The sequence below is a fragment of the Parus major genome, chromosome 1 (genome assembly GCF_001522545.3).
Source record: "Parus major isolate Abel chromosome 1, Parus_major1.1, whole genome shotgun sequence".
Taxonomy (NCBI): domain Eukaryota; kingdom Metazoa; phylum Chordata; class Aves; order Passeriformes; family Paridae; genus Parus; species Parus major.
The window spans coordinates 96,064,352-96,085,323 of record NC_031768.1 but is presented as its reverse complement, the minus strand read 5'-3'; the positions used below and the strand labels follow the sequence as shown (position 1 = coordinate 96,085,323).

The window sequence follows — 20,972 nt, the reverse complement described above, 5'->3', positions numbered from 1 at the left end:
CGGGAGGGTGAGTGACAACAGAGGTACATTACTGTTTTCTCACTAAGAAACAAAATTCCCTAGTAATTTGTCAGGCTCTACCTTTTCAAGCTGAAATTCATTACTACATCAAAGTGAATTCCTTGCTACAAACAGAATAAATGTCTCTATTTAGAATGTAAATGAGAAAAATGTATGAATTACAAGACATTTTAAGACTTGTGAGTGGCTGGCTGGATGGAGTTAGTCTTATTTTAGAAATTGGCTTTGACATAATTTGATAATAAGTAATAGGCTTAGTTTCTGATTCTCTAATAACTTGAAATGCAGCAAATCTTTACTGAATGTGTGAGCTGCATTACACATGAAGTGTACACAGGCAAGGGGTGTGTGAGGGGTGGGTTTGGCTGCTTGGTTTGTTTGCAGCCTGCCTACCTCCCTTCCTACAATGCCCTCCCTTCCATATGTCAGCAGGAGAGAGGGTTGAAGTGAGCCTTGCCCCACGCTGAATTATGCCAGCTTGAGGATGTTTTCCTTTTCTAGAAGAGCTTGGGAGCCCTTCAGGGGTTAGAAGCACATAACTGGAAGCTATGTGCTTCCTCTGCTTGGAGGAGAAACCTGCCTGGAAATGCTGTATTGGACAATTCTTGGAAACAGACACCTGAATGCAGACAAATTCTTGTCAAAAGGAAACCCAGAAAACATTTGCACAGATGTGGTTGACACAGGAGGTCATGATCTCATTTCATATGTCACTGCTTAATTGTAGCTGAGATAATTACAGACATATGGCTGTCTAAATATGAAGTCAACAGGAAGGTATCCAGCTACATGTGGTACTACAAGTAAATCAGATTTCACTGCAACAGCCAGCAGCTGAGGCTAATAGGTGAATATCGGATGTTCCCTGACAAAATTTATCTTTAAAAATAAAACCACAACAAATTTAGATTTATTCATTCTTGCACGTCTTTGTGGGTTGGTACCAATATGGATAAAACTCACATTAGTATCTCATAATGTTTAAATAATAACCAATATAGAATTTAGTTACTTATTTGTGTATTTTTTCCAAAACATGACAGGATGAAAACTGTGTCCAGGAAAAGGTGTAACATAGTGCCTAAACCATTTGGGTTGGTGCTGGCAGATCTGGCAAATGCCCAGAGAGCGAGGTGTGGATGGTTTGTTTCCCTGGCCACAGCTGGGTCAGCACTGTCCCTTGCTCAGGCCCTGAGCAGCAGCTGTAGGTGCAGCAAAGCCCTCAACAGAGGCTTGTCTGTAGGAACAGAACCAGCACTAAATGTCCCTGAGCTTTTCCTTTGACAGGGTTATCCCCAAGTACTTTTTTTCCCCCTCTCTTTCCAGAAGGCCTCACCTTGGGGCCACACCATTATCACCTCTCTGTGGCTCATACCCACTGCAGCAAAGATGTAGCTTTGGTATTTTTGCTTCAGAGGACTCCAGAGCTGCTTGGGAAGCCCATGGGTGTTTTTTTGCAGGATTCTGCCTTTGCTGCATGCAGTGAAAGCCACTGGTTTGTTCCAAGCTCAGTGAGTTTCCTGCACAGCTATGAACAGACACCACTAATTACATTATTTCCTGACTGTAAAGCTAGAGGATGGGCTCTCCTCTGCTGCCTGCTGTCATGCTTTTAAACCATTTGTGAGCAGGGATTAGTTTTTGTTCCTGTGTGTAGTGAACTGGGGTTGAACTCCTGTGGTGCTCACACTCAGATTTGGACACTCCACCCCAGATTCACTGCTGGGGTGAATGATTTGTCCAGGTCACAAGCACAGACCTGCATGATGAACTCTGGGGAGGCTTTGTGTGCCAGCTTGTGCTTTTTTTGCTGTTCCCAGGTGCTGTGGGCCAGGAGCAGCTGCACAAACCCACACCCATCACCCCATGACTTTCTCTGCCAGCCAGACTCTCTGGGGGTGTATTTGCAGCAGTTCTTGTAAACTGAGATTTCACACAAGCCAGTGAAGACATACTTCAGTTTTATTGTTGTTTAGGCATGGATAGAAACATTAATTCTTTTGCACTCCTGGTTCTTGAAACTTGCCTATAGTGAACTCGGAGCAGTGAAAAACCCAGCTGCTCGGACTGACGATTTAAAGTGCATAGGAGATCAAGCAGAATCCCAAAAGGCGAGGAGTTGTTTATATTCCTTTTTCTGTAGCTGTGAAAGTTGAAGGACTTTTTTTTTTTCTTCTTGTTTGCCCTATATTCCCCTGACAGTGGTATGAAAATTTTCAGCCCTTCCCTATGCTTTCCTTTTGGAGTTTTCCCTATCTTTGGAAGATTCCTCTCTGTATTTAAGAATTATTTGTAGTGTTATAAACAAAGAGAGGTGACAGATGTACGCTCCTTGACAGGGCTCTGGTACAACTTTTCCCATTCAGAGTCATGCCCACTGAATTTGTTTTCTCTTTTAGAAAACGTGTATCGCTTGGCAGTGTTCTTGCACCAAAAGAAAAAGATATATTTATATATAAAGTAACTTTTTTGTGTGTTCACGTTTTATTTTGGAAAAACAGGTGTTTAAAAATTTTAGAATTTTTTTAACAAAATTCTAAAAAGAAAAAAATCACAATATTTACAGAGATAACAGAATGGCTTAGCCATGCAAAACAAATTACTTTGGTTTTTCCCCCATTTTACTTTGGTTTAAATATTGACCAAGATTATAATTTTTTTTTTCTTTTTGCCAAATAAAACAGTAACAAATTAAAGTTTAGAGGCATATAACAGGATTTCCCTCTAGTATTTTATACAGCATAGAGTTTATAGGACATCTTATGTATTTAATCCATGCCAATGCACTACAGGAAGCTTTTATTAAGACATCAGTCACTACTGCCCAGACATTTAACATTTTACAAATTTACAAGTAACAGTGTTTTCTGCCCCCTAAATAATGCAAAAGTGGCAAAATACATTTCCTAACATCCGTCTTTTTCTTTTATTTGTTTATTTATTTATTTATTTTTGCTTACCAGTCTATAAAAACTTACTTTTTCCCTGGATATTTGTAAATGGAAACCTGATGTTCTGCTTCTACTGTTCCTCTCCATCAAAGTTGCCTGTTACCTTCTTCCAGAAACTAACTTTCTAGATAAGATGAAACTTATCTCCCTTAAATACAACTTTCTATTGGCCATTCACCCTAAAACCTTTTCTTATCAAGTACCATTCAAAAAATTCCCTCAAGCAAAAAACATGTTTATAAAGTTACAAACTTGAATGTAACTAAAGATACATAGACATTTCATTGTTACAATTATATGTACTGTTTGATAAATTAGGTACCAGTTAAAAACACTAAAATTATCTCAAGGTGCATTCAATATCTGTAGCATAGTTAACAAAAACACACAAAAAATATATATATATATATATATTCTATTTTTGTGGGAAAAAATGCAGCTTTGATATGACCACTTTTTAAAAAAAGTTTCCAATTCTGACTGGTATCTCTCTGAAAAGAAGGAAAGGTACAGTACTTTAAGGCAGCGAATAACATAAAGGAATCAAAATTAATCCACAATTCCAGTTCCTTATCCTAATGCTAACATGAAAGACGACTGATAACCATCAATAAAATGCGTGTCTTGCTCTAGAAGAAAAGGATTTTTTAGCCACCAGCTATATGTAGGCTAGGAATTTTTCATAGTGTTCCTTACTCAATACCCAGACTTCTTCAGGGAAACTCTTTATTCCCTTTCTAGCTTGTTTAGCTTTGCATGGTTTTTTAAATGTTCACTGTCATTAACAATTTAGTTCATTCTTGTCACAGCTGTCACCCTTTTGCTTTACCACGATTTCAAAGAATGAAAAAGGAGTTTGACGTTTTCCTTTAAGACAATCTTACACTCTAGGTACTTGCTACAAAGCAGAGGCTTCACTGAAAACAACCAGAATCAGACATGTACCTGCTCAAAGGGTGTCATAAAAACAATTGAAATAAAACCATTACACTATACATCAGATTAACAGCAACTCCCAGAACAAAGCCTTACAGTGTATAAAAATAGCTACGTAAAAAATTTACATAAAGGCAAACAAAAAGAAATCTTCAGTGCAGACATTTACAAAAAAATATTTCAAACAGAACACAACATGGTGACCTATTATCATGGCTGTTGCCAAAATTAGTTTGTGGGGTTTTTTTTTAGCTTGAGATAATTGTGTCTAAAATCCTTTGAAAACCTGGTAGAATGATCTGCTTAATACTTGAACCATGAATAGCTGTCACTTCTTTGTATATGTTTAAATACAATCCACGTTCATGCTTCAATTGGTCTATATGTATTCTCTGAAAATATGAAAGATAAAGCCAGTTAAATATTTTAAAATATGTTAACCATCACAACTACTCATTATCTACACTTATATAAACAGCTACATGAACAGTACTTCCTTCTGCAGCTCAATGATGTGAGCTCTTTCATGGCAAGAATTGCTGTTGCAATATTGTTCCTGGTAAATCCAATAAATTTATGTGGTAAGTAATGGATTTATGTTCATCTCATTTATGCAGATCTACTGATCTGAAGGAATACAGAGTAAATTATTAAATAAAAGGCACACAATTTCTTTATGCAGCAACTTTTTCAAAACCCAAATTGACTTGTTTTCCACCTTTAAATCCTTCCTAGGACATAATTTTGGTATTCCCAATCCCCTTTTCCAAACTAGTGAAACAGTGATATTGCTGGTGAAGTGCCTACAGCAATGCCACAGCTCTTTGTATACTATGTAATTGCTCTATATAATCCAGTAAGTTCTAAATATTTAAAGTAAAACTTGTGGTTTGCATTTGAAAAATTTGAAAATTTCAAACAATACTGATATATCGAAATTGTTGACAGTTGCACTCATTTAAATAAGAAACCTTGTTATGTAAATATGAAATATCATAATTCCACATGCTTTAGACCCCTGCTACCTCAAGAAGCTATCCAGTGTTATTTACTTAAGAGCACTGAAAACCAGGGCTGTCTACAGCTTTCCTATGGAGGAGCTTACAATGCAAGCACCCTTGCACATGTAATACTCTCCTTTTTAAGAATAGTTGATGACTAACTCAACAAACCTCTCTATGGTTAGCTGGTTTCCAGACTCTTGTGTCAATTTTAAATGGCCTAAACTGGCCAGAAGAATGGTCTAACCCCCTCCTTTGGGTACTAGGAGGAGAGCTGCAGCAGTGGTGTATATTTGTGTGAGCACAGGGTGGTGTTCTTGGTGCTGTGCGGTGCTCCTGTAATTCCCAGCAGAACTTTGGCATCTGCCAGATCATTTGTAAACAGTTTACTTCATACAGATCCCAGCAGGGGAAATGTTCAAACCTGTTACTAATGTAATACATGGTGTCTCTTTCCAGGATAAAACTGGTCACAGTACAGGTGTGTGAAATTTGGACTAAGAGAATTGTTTTGTTCTAAGGGAAGGAAGTTTCGTGACCTTTGCATTAATGATGAAGAAAGTGACCAAGGAAATTGTTGCTTTCAGTAAAAGAAGTTCCTGTAAATATTTCAAGTCATAACTTTAAACTTCCTGAACTCTACCTAGCCATACTCTTCATATAAAGACATACATATACATGCACATGAACCACAGTGGTATATTATACAATCCTGTATTTTCATTTCCTCAAGCACATACATTAAAATAAAGCCAAGTATTAAGTTCCATCTAAATGTCAGGCTTCCTTTTATATTTGTATGTGCAGCTCTGAATTCTTAACTGGCCAAAAGCTTGGGTCTGTCTGTCCTAAAATTATACCACAAAACCACCCCACTACTGCCTTGCCTCTGGAAGGTGAGCGCCAGACCCAGCTAAAGCTTTGATCACCAGAGAGAAATGGTGGAAAGAGATCTTAATGCTGTAACATGAAACACTTACCTGGAACGATGACTGACACATTTTCTCTTAAGTTTCAGATTTATGATTGTTTTCCTCTAGTTTTTTGTTTTCTTCTATATTTCCAAGATCTTTGTCTACATGTTTTGATGCCGTCCTATAATGTAAAGGAAGGTCATTTTTGCATGTCCACAGCATTTTGTTCCATACTCATATTAATGACACTGCCTCCTCCCCTCAGAGTGAACAGAAAATTTTGGCAGTTCTGTTCTGAGCAGAGCAACAGGTTTGCATATGTCTGTAAATAGGTCAGATCCCCCAGTGCTGTGAGTACCACGGGAAGCACTGCAGCAGGACTCTGTGTGTTTGATCTACCTCTCGAGGAATTCAGAATCATTCTGAGCTAGCAGACATTTAGTAAGGTTAAACCAGTTGAGGAGATCCATGTTTCTTGACAAAGTAATTGTGCAGCTTGTTTCAATAAACATGAGTCTGCTTTAAGGGGTACTAAAAACAAGTGTGGCTAAGATATCTTGATCGACACAGCAATCTTTTGTGTACTTGTAGTAAATGACTTTCAGAGCCCATGCCAAACGGAAGCTCTTTAAATGTGAAGAAATTCATGAAAATTCTGGCAACACTGAAAAAAAAAATAAAAAAATCTCACTCTGGCTTGTAGGTCTGTGCTAGCTATGACTGACAAGCTTTGGGTAAAGATGAGATTGTGTAAATGTTTGAGGGGGGAAAAAAAGAGGTATGCCTCATTTAAAATAGCAGGTCCTCCTTAATGCAAGTAGTGGTGATGAATTAATGAGTTAAGTGCTTAGTTTAGCTTAGCACAATAAAACCACTATGCCATTCACTTAATCTGTGAGAAGCCTCACTGTCTGCCAAGGTGAAAGATTCCTGCAGTGCTGCGATAACATTTTGAAGGCCCCAATTTTTAAAATGTAAATGGGCAAATGTATTTGAGTGGGACAAAGTAAATCCCTTGTGTCAAAGCAGATTATCGTATCCGCATTTTCTCTACAGATAATTTGTTTCCCCTGCAGAAAAGCACGGTTTGCTGTGACAGACTGATGCATATGCTCACCCTTGCTTCAGGGTAAAGACCCGGAGTGAGGCTGACTCGCAAAGTACAATGAAGACACAGGTTAGATAGTGTGACAGGGCACGCTGACACCATGCAGGAATGCTCCTCCCAGGCCGGGATCATCGCTACTGGGGCTCCTGTGCACATCCTCCATCTGAGCAGAGGCCGGGAGAGAGCAAACACACCAAAGCCCTGCCCACCGCTGGGAGTGCTGCTGAAATGCTGCTCTCCAGCCTGAGGTGCAGTGCCAGGGGAGCATTGCATCCCAAATCCCACAGGCTACACCGAAAGGGACCACTCTAAAAAAGCTTTAATGTTTTAAAACTGCATTCATCTTTTGCTATTGGTTTAGGGTGTCTCTGTTATGTTTGTGTGACTGACAGGAAGGTGTCATGCTGGAAAACCATTTACTGCCAAGATCTGAGCTCCTCTTTATTACAGGCAAATTTAATTCTAAAAGTGCTGAGATAGTATTACAAAGTAACTTGTTCTATAGTGGTAAATTTCTATTGTGCAGTAACAATCTATTTTTTTCTGGTATTCAAAACCTGAAACACGTGACATGAATAAAAGGAAAGGATGTGAAATGCAATGAAGAAAATTTAGTGCTTTGGTATACACTGACCTGTGAGCTTAATAACCTTTCACAAATCTCTTTAATCCTAACAAAAAAGAAACAACCCCTCAAAACAAAATCCCTTGAAAATTTAAAAAAGTTTAAATTTAAAACATGTTTGGTTTAGGTTGAGCACATAATTTGGCTTCTTATGTGGCTAATGAGTCTTTTCCATAAATAAGTCTCACAAAATTGGAGACAATAGGGGAAGAGATGAAAAGCTGAAATAATCTGGACTCAGGCAATTACCTGAGCTGAAGTGAGTTGGATGTGAGAATGCAGTATCATGCTCATCTGTCCTCATATAACTGCTCATGTCTGCTCTTGGAGACTGGATAGACTACTGGCGTGGCTCACTGGGATTTTTTTTGCCTTTTACCAAAGTTTTACAGTGGCCAAATCAGACTGAATCTCACCTGACACTAACAGCAGAGGGAACTGTCTGGTCTTTGATTAGGTTAAAAGTATTCAATGACTAATGTCAGGACATTCTGCAGTGCAATCAGGCTTTGATTTTTAAAGTAATCTATTTTAGTTCTACATTCATTCAAACTAAATGTCACCTTTATTTTCCTAAAGTCACACTGGACAAAAATGGGAGACTTAAGGGGCAACACTAACTTTGAAAGAGGCAGGTGCTCCAGAACTCTTTTGGAGGATGTTACTAACCACTTGTTTGAAATGAGAGCAGCTGACAATCAGATGGATTTAGATTCTCAGTGCCTGAGACTGAAAGGCAGCTGTTTATTTATGAAGGTTTGGTGATCCTGCTGACCTGGCTTTTTGCTCCCCAAATACCATTATCTAGACAGATTCACCACCTCAGCACAAGCAATGCTGCTGCAGTTTCTGGTGCTATCTAATGGTGTCAGTAAGAGACACAGGAGTTATGTTGCACGGAGGTGTGCTCCACAGGCAGTGCTCTGCCAACAGCAGAGGAACAGCCACCCCTGGCACGGCACCAATCCCCAGGGCTTGGGTTTGTAACAGAAACATCTCTAAACACGGGTTCCACAGCTTCCTGAGGTGACTTCAGCCACAGGACAAATGGTCCTTTTCCAGCTTAACATTTGCTCCTTATTTTTTTTGGGGAATTAACTCCTGCCAGCTTGCTCCATTTGCAACTCAAGATCTACTTCCTCATAAAATCCAAGTACCTGGGCAGTAGATCCTGAACTGATAGAAATATTCCCAAGGATCTACCCAAAAGGGAAGACAGCCCACTTTGCCCAGACCTTGAGCACTCTCACATTGTCATTACCTGCAGCTCCACAAAAAAATCCCACACCTTTGTATGCTGTTGTTCTGAAGAGTGAGAAGTTGGTTGTGTAAATATGAGTTTACTCACTCCTTTTTTTTTTTTTTCCTTTAAATTAATTTGTAAATCATGGATCATTCTGAGCTCTTGCTAAGATTATGACTCATTTATCTATGCTTGCTCTTCAGGAAAATAATTATCCTCAGGGAATCCTAATCAAAATCTCTCTGTAAGTAGTACCAAAGTGAGATTTTTAGCATTCTTTGGAGTGTGTGTGCTGTGGGGCCACTATTTTAATGGATCTTGTTTAGATACTGTTCATAGCATTGATTGTAATATGAAGACCATTTTCCATGATAATTGTCTTGCCTGCTGTAGTAAATACAGACTACATATAGGTGGCCCAAAAATTTCTGTGGGGTTTTAATTTCTGATTTCTTTTAATCTCGCAAGTTAGGCCTTGCCCTCAACACTATTTAAGGAAGAAAGCATGCAGTGCTGTTTGGCCTTGTTAGCCAGCCTTGTGATTATGACAGGAAAGATGATGCACATCTGTGCAGCTCTGGGTGCTGAAGCAAGAGCCATGAGTTTCATTAAAGCTACACTCAACTGCACTGTTGCAAATGATTTTCTAGGAGCTAATGGTTTTGTACATCCCAATCTGGACTAGCTGCAACCTCCTTATTTAATCCAATCTTATTTTCAAATGTCTATCAGTAGGAAAAACCACAGGGATATTATAAAAATATTCCAGTCATCAAGAAATGGGTGACCATTTTTAATTTGTGTCACTTTTATATTAGATTTGTGTCATGACCTGAGACTTTGAGAGATGCTTGGTAACTATGTCTTTTCTCTGAAAGGGAACTGTGTGAAAACCAATACAAATGCTAAGTCTTGTTAAAAATATAGTGATTTTCTCACATATTTGGCCCACCCCATCTGACCCATGCTTGTTTTCTATAAAGGATCAGAAAAGCAGAATTGTTATGCTTGAAGTGTTCGGTTTCAGAGATGCCAATAACCTCTGTCATTACTGTGACATAAGAAACATTTCAGGAGCTTGATGTGCTCTAAGTGTGAACAACTTTAAGACTGCTGCCGTGATTCAGCTGGCCCAGCTGAAGTTTCCTTCACTGGATTTTGAAACCTTTTAACCTTGATCTAGTCTCATGTGACTGGAGATTTGGGCACCTCCAAACTCCAGGGACAAAACTGGGGCCAAGCTACATGCAAACCTCCATGACTTGAGAGCAGGGGACAGGGTGCTGAGTGCACTATTTCCTTTCTGAATCTTCAATTTCTGCTGTACCCTCAGCAGCTTCTGGCAAGGTGAAAATTTCATATATGAAGCATTTACCTCACATGGGTGTCCTGCAATCTCTCAACTGAGGCCTGACACAAAAATTTTAGAAAGATTCTGAAGTGCTGAGTTATATTCTGTTCTGTGCAGATTCATTTACAACACCCTTCTTGGAAAAAGGAGAAATCTGCAAAGAACAAGTGTCTGGCCTTCTGCTCAGATGAAGGAGAAACAAGGCATGCTGGGGAAGGTGGCCTCAACTCTACATTCCAGAGGAGGCTGGTTGCAGGATGGGGAATACAGATGAGTCTCTGATTTATGGGATAATATTCACACTGAAAAGAATATGTGGCAATAATCAGCTTTTCCATCAAGTGGAGCTGAGGCAGTGAGTAACTGTACAAGTGATTTATTGTGAATGTATTTCAAGGCTACAAGTATAATTCCTACTTAGTGTGGATGACAAGACAATAGAAGATTATACAAACCACAACACCAATAACAAAAAAAGTAATGTTTTTCTTGCCTCGGCAGACTCGGAAAGTTCTGTGCTGCTGCCTTCTCAGACTTTCCTTTGGCGTCACTTTGGGGATAGAGATTAGGTGAGTTACTGGTCAAGGGTGGGTTCAGAAAATAACTACTACCTGCTGGCCTGGATGGAGATGGGGGGGTTGTGTCCAGAGGTGTAAGCTGCTTTTTGCAAGGTCTACTTTGATTTCTAGGCTATGATTCATAATGAAAACTTTGTCAGAATAGGTACTGACATTCTGCTTGCTCCTGCAAGTATGGTGTGCAGAAAGCAGGGAGGATAACAACAAGATCAATTTAAAAATAGACAGAGAACAGGAGATTGTCAATGATGATACATCAATTAAGGGGCTTAGAAGCCAGCAACCATGTGTAAAATCCCAAGACTATTATTTAACTATAAAGGCATTTTTGTTTCCAGTGAACCTGTCTAGTCAATTTTAGCTCTAACTTCTCCTCTAAGCTTTAGGAAAAGAAGCTGAGCATGAGCAAAAAAAGTGGTGTCCATTTCAAATTACTCTATATCCTATCTTTGAAGCAGAAAAAACTACTGTAATTCATAAATTCATCTCATGCTATATTCTTATGATTTCTGTCAGCTCTCCCCACACTACTCAATGATGTAAGAAGAGATATTTTACCTTCTCTGCCCTTGTTATACTCAAACCACCTCATCCAAAGAAATCCAAAGCAGTGTACCACAGTTTTGTGACTCCACATTCACACATTTGAAAAGGAACAACAAAGTTACCACAGACATTTTTGCAACAGTAGCAAAGTGTGGGAGGAAGAGAACTATGTTTTTACTTTTAATTTTTTACAACAAAAAAATGCATAAGCTTCAGAAAAAAAAAAACAAACCCAAAAAACCCTCTGTAGTATCTGAATGTGGTTCTGTGCATGGGTAATTTATAAAAATTCTATATTTGATCTGATTAGTTGTGGTTGAGCCAAAGTCTTTATGTATTATAAAAAAATAAAAAAAAAAAAAAGAGCAATTCTTAGCTGATGGAGAATTCCTTGCTGTACTTTCACATCAGTGAAAACACACTTGTTCACAGCAAAATCCCACTGGTATATTTTAGATTTCATTTGATTCAATTTTAATGGAAGATCATACTAAAACCAATTGAACTTGCAGACTGCTTTTACACCTGTACTGATTGGAGCCTGTTATGCACAACCACTTAACCTCCCCTGCTCAGAAGCAGCTGTAAGAGCTGTCAGAAAGACAGCCTGCTCCTGGCTGCCCTCAGCTCTCCCTAGAGACAAAGGAATGGGAGCAAGACCAAACAGGGCACACAGTATTAGCCAGCTTCAAAAGGATGGAGCAACGTGGTCACTTCTTGACACCTTCCCATTTATTTTCTGAAGTGAGCCTCTGTGACAAGGAAGAAACTTGAAAGCAGGCAGGCATCACTTGAAAATGCTATTCTATGCCTATGATGGCTAAAACCTGGATTGGGATGAGAGCTCCTAGATTTTTCTGCAACAGAAGCTCTATTTTTACCAATTTTATTTCAAAATCTCAAAGTACACATGAACAAAACAATTAAGGATCCCTTTTCTCCCTGAGATGGTTGATACATATTCTGTGTGTTATTCCATTTTTAAAGGAAACAAGCTAGCCAATTTCTAAATGAAGGTAGTTTCTAACATCACTACAGCCACACAGACTTCCACACATCAAGTTCCACAATTAAGGACCATATTTAAATACAAGAGGTCAGCACAGACTTGGCTGTCAGGAAACAGGACCTCATTACTCCTGTGATCTATGAAAATCTTAGAACTCCACCTCCAGGAGATGAGTCTCATTAAGCATTAGGACAAGCCAATCAGAGGTACTAAGTTTCCTTCTGCTATCAAGTACACCTACTGTAACAGCTTTTCCCCACTCCAGAAAACTGGAATGCTGCAGAGGAAGGAAAACAGGAAAACATAACATCTCTGCTTATCACTGTTATTTTTGCAGCTTAGTATAAAGTTTTCAAAAAATTCTTACTTTGATTTCTTCACATAGAGCCAGTAGACAACACCTGCAATCAGAGCAACCAGCAGAAGGCCGACCACAATTCCCACTATTAGCTTTGCCTGGTCATTAACCTTTTCACTATTGTCATCTGAAGCAAAGAAGAAAAGTTAATGAGATGACCTATGGTAAAGTAAAGCATTACATACAACATTTCTAAAGAATTTTCACCAGCAACAAAAAAAGAGATTAGAAAGAAAAAAGAAAAAGAAAAAAAAAAGAAAAGAAAAATGTAGGCATTGTTCTTTAAATGCATTTTTAACCTTCAAGAAAGTCACACCTTAGTCAATTACAGCACCAGCTATTTCAAATCAAGTCCAGCTTTAAGGGACTTTCAGGGACTTGTGCAGTGAACTGAAAAGGTCTTGAACTGAGACAAAAGTAAAGGCTACAGAAAGAGGAAACCATACATACCACCTCTATCCTCTGTCTCATCATACTCTGGAATACTTACTGAAAGGAAAAATGTTAAAATTAAATTAAAGACAACACATATTAGACCTGAACATCACCTTTAATTACCTATTCACAGCAATGACAGACACTGGAACAGCGTTTGCCAAACAAGATATTTAATCCCATCTTTAAACAGAAATCTTTCCTTTGTAACTCTACTATATCCATTAATAATAATCTTACTCTAAACCTATAATACTCAAGTCAGAAATATTTTTGATTGAGTATTTCTGTGCTACCTTTCCATAGCTTCTCACTACCTTTCACCATGAAAAGGTATTTTAATGTGATTAAAGCCCAGTATTGGCTGATTTCTATTGTGAGTCAAGTCATACCAGTAATAATAATCTGGAATTTAGGGACTAAGAGATAGTGTTAATTTTGTAATACAGCAAGAGCTCTGTCTCGTAAATGAAGTACTACTTTGCAGTATTTTGTACTATTATGTCATTCTATTATTTTGTAATAGTGTTTAGCTTTGTAAATAGAGGCTGCTAGCCAAGAAAGTCATGAAGACTAAGAGACTTATTGTAGAAAACTATCAATAAATTTTATGTACTGCTGATCCAGAGTGGATTTACAATTGCTTGACTTAAGACAAAAAGGTTAAATATCTTAGTATCAACATTACTATGCAGACCTACTCTTCATTTGAGTGTGATGTATGGCTACTTTATGAGAAACTGTAACTTTAAGGAAATTATCTTTAGAGGACACTCACTAGCAGAGACGTTCATGGAGGTCACAGTCCTTTCTAGCTCATTTTCTGCAATGCAAGTTAAAGTTACATTTTCCTCAGGAGCAATTACAATTTTACTGGAAAATTTCCCATTAACATATTTTGTCTCCTCTGTCTGAAAAGGTGAAAAATGAAGATTAGTATCCTTTAAAAACACAAAGAACAATACATGCATTACTTGTATTACACATTGAAAATGTTCAGAGGGAAATATCTTTCAGCTAATATGCCAGTTTTTGAAACAATAGCATGAGAAATACTACATTGTTTTATTAAATGATAATGTGAATATTTGAAAGAAAAATTTGGCCAAAAAAATCCAGTTATAGATAGTATAATGACTACTATAAGACCAATGATAAAAAAGATTTTTTTCTGAAAAAGTTAACAACATTCTGAATTTGTTTTTAATTCAAGTATTTAAAAAATATATCCAAGTAAAAAAATTCTTAAAGAAAATGTCAAACGTCTAACATATAATTTTTTCCATTTTGCTGTTTTTCATTTATGTCACTATAAGGAGAACAAATGTTCCAAGTTTTCCAGTTTCCAGCTTTCCAAGCTATTTCCACACTAAGCATTATTTTGCCAACCTATGTGTATCTATTAGCACCTATAGTATCTGTACTGTAATATTGATGTTCCTTAAATTTGCTGTACATCATTCTTGGATTAATGCAACACCTAGAGAAAATTATTTTCAATCATATATAAAACTTCAAGATAACTCCTGCCCTATACCTACAGTAAATGGACAAATTTTGTCAGCTATACATAACTTCTGCAGGCTTAAAGCAAAACCTAATGAAATGTAATAGAATCTACAGGAGCACTGTACATTGTATTTCCAACCAGACAGTAGAGAGGTCTCATTTACTTTTCCTCCTAAGGCAAAATGTGCCAATTCTTTGCATGGGATTTGGTAATCCATATAAAAATACTTCATTTTACATATTTTCCAGGTATATTTCCTCTTATATATGAGTTCTTCTTATTAATGCCTCAGGATGAATGCATTATCGTTCTGTTTCCAGCGAGAAACAACAGGTATAACCATACAAAAACAACTATAAATATTAGGATAAAAGCTGCAAAGCTCATAAGGAGCTACATTGCATGTAACCTCTGATTCACACATGCCAAATTTTATCACATTTCACTCAGTTAATGCCTACATCAAGTACCCATTTGCTTTCTAATGTAAGTTCTGCCATTCCACTATTATTTGCAAATTCTTTATGCAATGGCAAAATCAGCACATTACTCAGATAAAACGTCTAAGTACCTTCATTTAAAAAATGCATTTTTCATTTGTAACCTTTTCTTTTTTCTTCCAGCTTCAGCTTGCAGCCAGTGTATCTCCTTTGCCTTCACACGTTCTATTCAAAAAGGCTTTATCACAAAAAAATCATCCATGTAAGCACCACGTAGCTACAGCTACCACACTTAACCTTCACTTAGATAAATGAAAAAGACTTTTCCTCAATCTCACTATCTCAAAAATGTTCCTTGATTATAATCTGCACTTCCTATATGCTAATTTTTTGGTGAATAAAGTAATAAGAAAAATACTTGCTTTATTTAGGATGCTTCCGCTGCCCGTAACTGTCCACTGCACTGCTGGTTTGGGGAAACCTTCCACATGGCAGATAATTGTTTTAGACATTTTATTTGTGTTGGTTTTCTTGGTCATTTTGATTTGAGGTTTTCCTACAAGAACAACATTACAGTAAAGCTTTCTGTTTTAAAAGAACAATTAACCATTGTAACTGTCTGCTTGCTTACCTTCCACAATAAGTTTAAGTGTCTGTCTTTTCCTCAATCCTTCCACCTCCTGCAGAGTAGTTTCACAGACGTAGTTTCCAGCATCTTGATACTGAAGACTTGAAAATGATGGACTTGTTTGCATTCTGGTATTGTCCTGATAAAAGCAGGAGTTAGAAATGACAGAGACCAACTCACAAGACATTCACCCCTTAATGACAAATGTGACAGGTATCAAGAGAAGTTTTCACATGCTTTGGGAAATTAGAGCCTCACTTTTTTCAGCTTTTTCCCCATTAATAAGTACATTTGGATATACAGTATGAAAAGTGGAAACTGCTGGAGATTTATAGAAGCCATCTCCCTTCTTCTTGAACAATTTTGCTTTTAAATCAAGAGCATAGATGGGATCAGTTATTAGCTCTAAGTTTTTCTAGTAGGTTGGCCAAGAGCACGAGTGATAGAACATATTTGAGACACAAGCAGCTCTCCTTTAGGCCAGGCTTACAAGGTCAACACATGCTCATAAACAACCATTAGGCATCATTACTGTAAGTTTGCAGCACCACAGCTTTTGCATAAAGCCACCTTCTTCAATAGCTTTTTCACTATCTGACCTCTCAACCCTTGTCCTTTAGTTATGTTTATCAGAATCCAGACCAAGCACACCTCTAAAAAAATTCATCAAAATTCCTCCAAATGGGTTTCTTTTCTCAGAAAAGCCTTACTCTCAAAGGGCCTTGTATAGACCATTTCAAAAAAGTTGTATTTGTGTTACAATATGCCTTAATTCTCTCCATTTAGAAGCTGAGCTGATAATTACAGTAACTGATTTTCAGTCATCAATGTGAGTAGATCTCATTTTAACCACATGCGTAAGACCCATTTTAACAATATTCTTTAAAAAGCCCAATGAACAACTTCCTTCCTTCCTTCCTTCCTTCCAAAACACTGAAGTAGCAGCAGTAATATGAAGAGGTGAACACTCAGATGGAGTGTGAAATAGATTAATTACTGACCTTTATCCAAAACACAGTTGCATTTCTACTAGAAGAAATTGTGCATGACACAGGCAGGGCCTCTCCAATCTGTTTTGTGACTTCTCCGCTAGGAGTAAGCTGCAAATCCAAATCTGGGAGAGAAAGAACATTTGTAAAAAGTTAATCTCAGAAAGCCTGGCCCATTTCAGAGGCTTACCAAGAAAAGAAAATGTGACTAATTGCACTCATTAAATTCAAGATTTCATTTCTTCAATAAAATCTAAGTCAATTTTACAAGGAAGGGAGATGAGAGAATTATTCTAAAACAGGCAATGCAGAACATTCATATTTTTGCTGTAATTATAGGCTAAAAGGAAAAGCAAAACCTCAATAATCACTAGACAAATGGATACATTTTTTTCACCTTGTTCTGCTGAAGGAATGATAGGGTAGGCACAAGAAGCAGAAGAAGTACTTCACATAACAGTACGTGCATCTCAGAAAGGGAAGCACAAAATGCTCTGAAGATAGCTTACTATGGGACAGGTAGAAATGCATCTTCAGGGGAGGTCTAGTGCAGGTGGTAATAAATAGTAATTGTGGAAAGGCAGATCCAGGAGTACTTTTCTTTTGTGTAACAAAATGAGAGGATTTTTATCCTCAGAATCTGAGGGGGATGGACAAAGAAGGTCAAAGAGGGTGTATGAGACATGATACTGACTGAAGGGTTGAGAAGTCTAAATTAGAGGGTTGGGGAAGTGCACATGAAGCCCTTTATTTGCTCTCATTTGTAATTTAAAATGCCACTTTTGTGTACCTCAAAAAAGAGTCCAAGCTCTGTGTGACATATTTAAGCTCCAGGGAAATTGCAGTCAGCGACAGCTGTGTTTGATACAAGGCAGGGTGAGAGCCACTAACAGAAACATCAGGAAACACTGCTCTGGATTTTTTCTTAGTGTAAGGATTTGGTGGGCTGGTCATTTTTAAAAATTTTAATCCTACAGTGAAAGAAGAACAGAATTTGCCAATCCCTATTTTGCTTCCCCTCTGCCTTGCTTGTAAGCCAGGTTGCCTGGTTGAACGACTAACACAGATGTGTAACACACACAAAAGCACACATGACTTCATCTCAAATACAGTACTTGCAGGAAAAGGACTGCAAAGCCTCCTTTTGGCTTTTAAGCAGAGCTTAAGGAAAGCTTGAGACAAAAATCACAGAAGAGGAAAGTGAGTTTTCTTTAACAAAACAGTGAACTTCACTACTGGCTTTATTCAGTGGTTGTCCCGGAAACACCGCTGTAATTAAAGGTGGAACTTCAGGGAACAACCTGTGCTCTGCAGTAGAGTTCAGCCTGTACCACTGGTCTGCAGCATTATTATCTGTGTCACAAGCCCAATGTCTTGTCTGAGAGGTCACAAGAACTGCACTTTCATCTGCGAATGAGTCAAAAATCTCAATGAGATAAAATGGCATCTTGTTTCTGTATTCCCATGGCAATTTCCTATCCTCCCTCCTGAAATCAGTAAATAGAACCAAACTATTCTCCTGTGTCCTCCAGAAGGAAAAAAAAAAAAAAAAAGAAATAAAATAAGAAGACTCCTCCAGTGATCAGTATATAGATTTGGATAGTGTATGGGATATGTTTCTTCTTGCTTTGTGTTGTCCTTAAACACATTCTACAAGAGCAGAGGGGTGGATGAAGAAAAATGAAGAAAAAGCTAATATTTTCTTTTTTTTTTCCCCTCAAGAATTTCCTTCTACATATACTTAAACCTTTGGTTCTTTAAAGCAAGATAGCACCTCAAACCCATGAGATCACCAAAGACCATACAGAAGGCATTCCTCATGCATTTGCCATAGGAAGCAAAAATTCATGAAAGTTTTTGCCTTCATCTCAGGCTAGACAGACACTGAGGCTAGAGGAATCCTTCAGCCCAGTCTTCCTCCAGGGTGATCTGACTGTGCCCTGCTGGCCCCTTTGTGAGGTGTCACTGGGACCAAAATCCCTCCCATACCGTGGTCTTGGTTGCTGTAGCAGTTCAGGAAAATGTACAGTACATGAGATGAGCCACATAACTCAGAGCAGTATTTGTGTGACTTATGAGGCAAGACAGAACTAAGCTACAGTTTAACATAGGATCCCCTCTAGGAGCTTTACATGAGCAACTTGATTTAGCTTAATTTTCTGCCAGTTTATCTGTAGGGTCCACAAAGAAATGTGATGTAATTACCTTTACCTCCCTACTTATAAAATAATCTCTCTTCGGTACAGAGGTATGAGGAGAAAACATTTTTTGCATATAGAAGACTGTCAAAATTAAATTCTTGTCTCTCTTTCTCTTGTTGAAAAAAAAACTTTTCTGTGAGAATTTTCTGTACATTTCATGTCTGGCTTTGAAATGTTCTTCAGAAAAAAGCTCCTCATCAGGAACCATTTTCAATATATGCTAGCTCTTAATGTGGTCTCATTTGAAGTCTTGCATTGATTTCAGTGCTGTCTTTGCATACCAAGCAGGGCAGAGAAGAGACAAACAGTGCATTCTGCACGTATCACCACATCATGTGAGGATGGTATGGAATTAATGTGGGCAAGGCTGGAGCACACATTTCAGTTTGGAAGCTCTGGCACATCTAGGACAGACTCCCAGCATCTAAAGAAGGCATCCGATGGAATATTGTGCTACATCTGGGAAAACTATGCAGGCACTTTTTTGTTGTCTGGACTCCATAAATAATCTAGCACATAAAATAGACAACTGGACACTTCTCCTAGTATCTTGAGAATAGATTTTTTCCACACAACATGGTGGTGATTTGCAACATACAGGTGATTTCCCCTATATTTTCAATGACTTTACTGAAAGACGAGACAAGTCAAGACAAGGCTATAAAAATATCTATAGAGAAATACAAATGCTATTCTCCTAAGACCTTTAATTTACTGGATGGTTTGTAGAATGCATTTTAGCAGAAAGGAAAGCACCACAAAGAGGAAGTTCCACAGACCTACTTACTTCACGCTAGGTTTTATGTGCAGAAATAATTACAGAATCATAGAATGTTTGGGCTGGAAGAGATCTAAAAGATCATCTACTTACAAGCCCCTCTGCCATGGGCAGGAACACCAACACTAGACCAAACTGCTCAAATCCCCACAACAACAGATAGTGAAAGGACATTGTGGGTTGAAAGAGCTTCTTCTTTATAGCTGAGGGAAGATATACCTGTCCTCTACTTCTGGGTGCTTGCCTTGCCTCACTCGGGGTGTGCTTCTACATCTCTGTAAGTGGCTGTAAACAGCTTTTGCCCTGGTCCCCTCCCTGTCAGATTTGCTCATCTGACCCTGGGCAAACTCAGTGAAGGAACAGAGCTGGCAGAGAATTCACAACCTAGAGAAAAAACCCCAAACCCACAACATCAATCCTGCTCTGTTGCTCCCTCTGTAGAAGGACAGATCATGACAACCACGAGCACTCTGTTCTGCTGGACTTTAAACTGGGACATGGCTGCACAGATCCTGCTCTGAAGGGCAAGAGCTCAGGTTGTACAATTTGGCCTTTATTTTCCATGGATAACACAGGGAATCTTTCACCCCCCACCTCAATTTCCTTCATAAATAGTTTTCCTAAGCATTAGGGGTAACTCAGGTGCTTTAATGACAATTTTCAGCTTTAAGTCTCATAATTTACAATCAACTTGGAAAAAGGGAGCTTGGTACTCTCTACAAAATATATTTGAGGATTATGGCATGATAATGTTTTCTCATACCATCAAGAAGATTTCCCTACCTAGGCACCAAAAGAAATCAGTGTCATTATAATGCTCCATAAAATTGGTTTGGGAAAAAAGCACTACAGCTAAAATGCAACAAATTACTATAAACAGTTTCCAGAATTTAATTTAATATTATTATATTGCCTGCTTTTTGTTGTGTTTGTGTTTTTTTTTAAAAAAGAAAATAAAAAAATCCAAAATGCTGAGATTGGATGTGAAGAAATGAAAAGCCCTTACTCCTAATCAAGGGTTTTTTTTAGTGTAACAGCACAGAGAGGAATATTCATCTGTATAAAAGGTGAACAATAAAGCAAAAGAGGGAGAAAAAGTAGGATTTGATAGGCATTATTAAGTATTATCTGAAGGACAAACTACATGCTTCAGAAATGTTTTAGACCAGCATCAGTCAAGACACTGAAGTACCTTAAAGATAGGCCATGGTCTGGACATTCAGGAATTATAGAACTATTGTAGGCCACTGCACCTCATTTTAAAAAAAGCTTTAATAAAATGCTTTATTTCAGATAGAGGGGTTTTGGATAAACAAAACAAAATGAACCCTAAGTAAAGTGAAGCAGTAG

The 20,972-nt window shown here is 38.0% G+C and overlaps 1 protein-coding gene across 2 annotated transcripts in view; it reads right to left on the bottom strand.

Moving 5' to 3' along the window:
- Positions 1–1,965: 1,965 nt before the first annotated feature.
- ALCAM (activated leukocyte cell adhesion molecule) overlaps positions 1,966–20,972 on the bottom strand; it is a 35,423-nt gene continuing 16,416 nt past the window's right edge. The window contains exons 8-16 of one of the 2 annotated variants that reach the window (XM_033517850.1): positions 16,656–16,768; positions 15,658–15,793; positions 15,449–15,582; positions 13,855–13,987; positions 13,092–13,130; positions 12,651–12,768; positions 10,644–10,700; positions 5,890–6,004; positions 1,966–4,300 (exon numbers count right to left, since the gene is read on the bottom strand). In XM_033517850.1, the coding sequence (XP_033373741.1) occupies positions 5,917–6,004; positions 10,644–10,700; positions 12,651–12,768; positions 13,092–13,130; positions 13,855–13,987; positions 15,449–15,582; positions 15,658–15,793; positions 16,656–16,768 (818 nt within the window). In that variant the 3' untranslated portion in view covers positions 1,966–4,300; positions 5,890–5,916. The remainder of the gene's footprint in view (positions 4,301–5,889; positions 6,005–10,643; positions 10,701–12,650; positions 12,769–13,091; positions 13,131–13,854; positions 13,988–15,448; positions 15,583–15,657; positions 15,794–16,655; positions 16,769–20,972) is intronic. The other variant, XM_015645365.2, reaches the window with a different exon arrangement.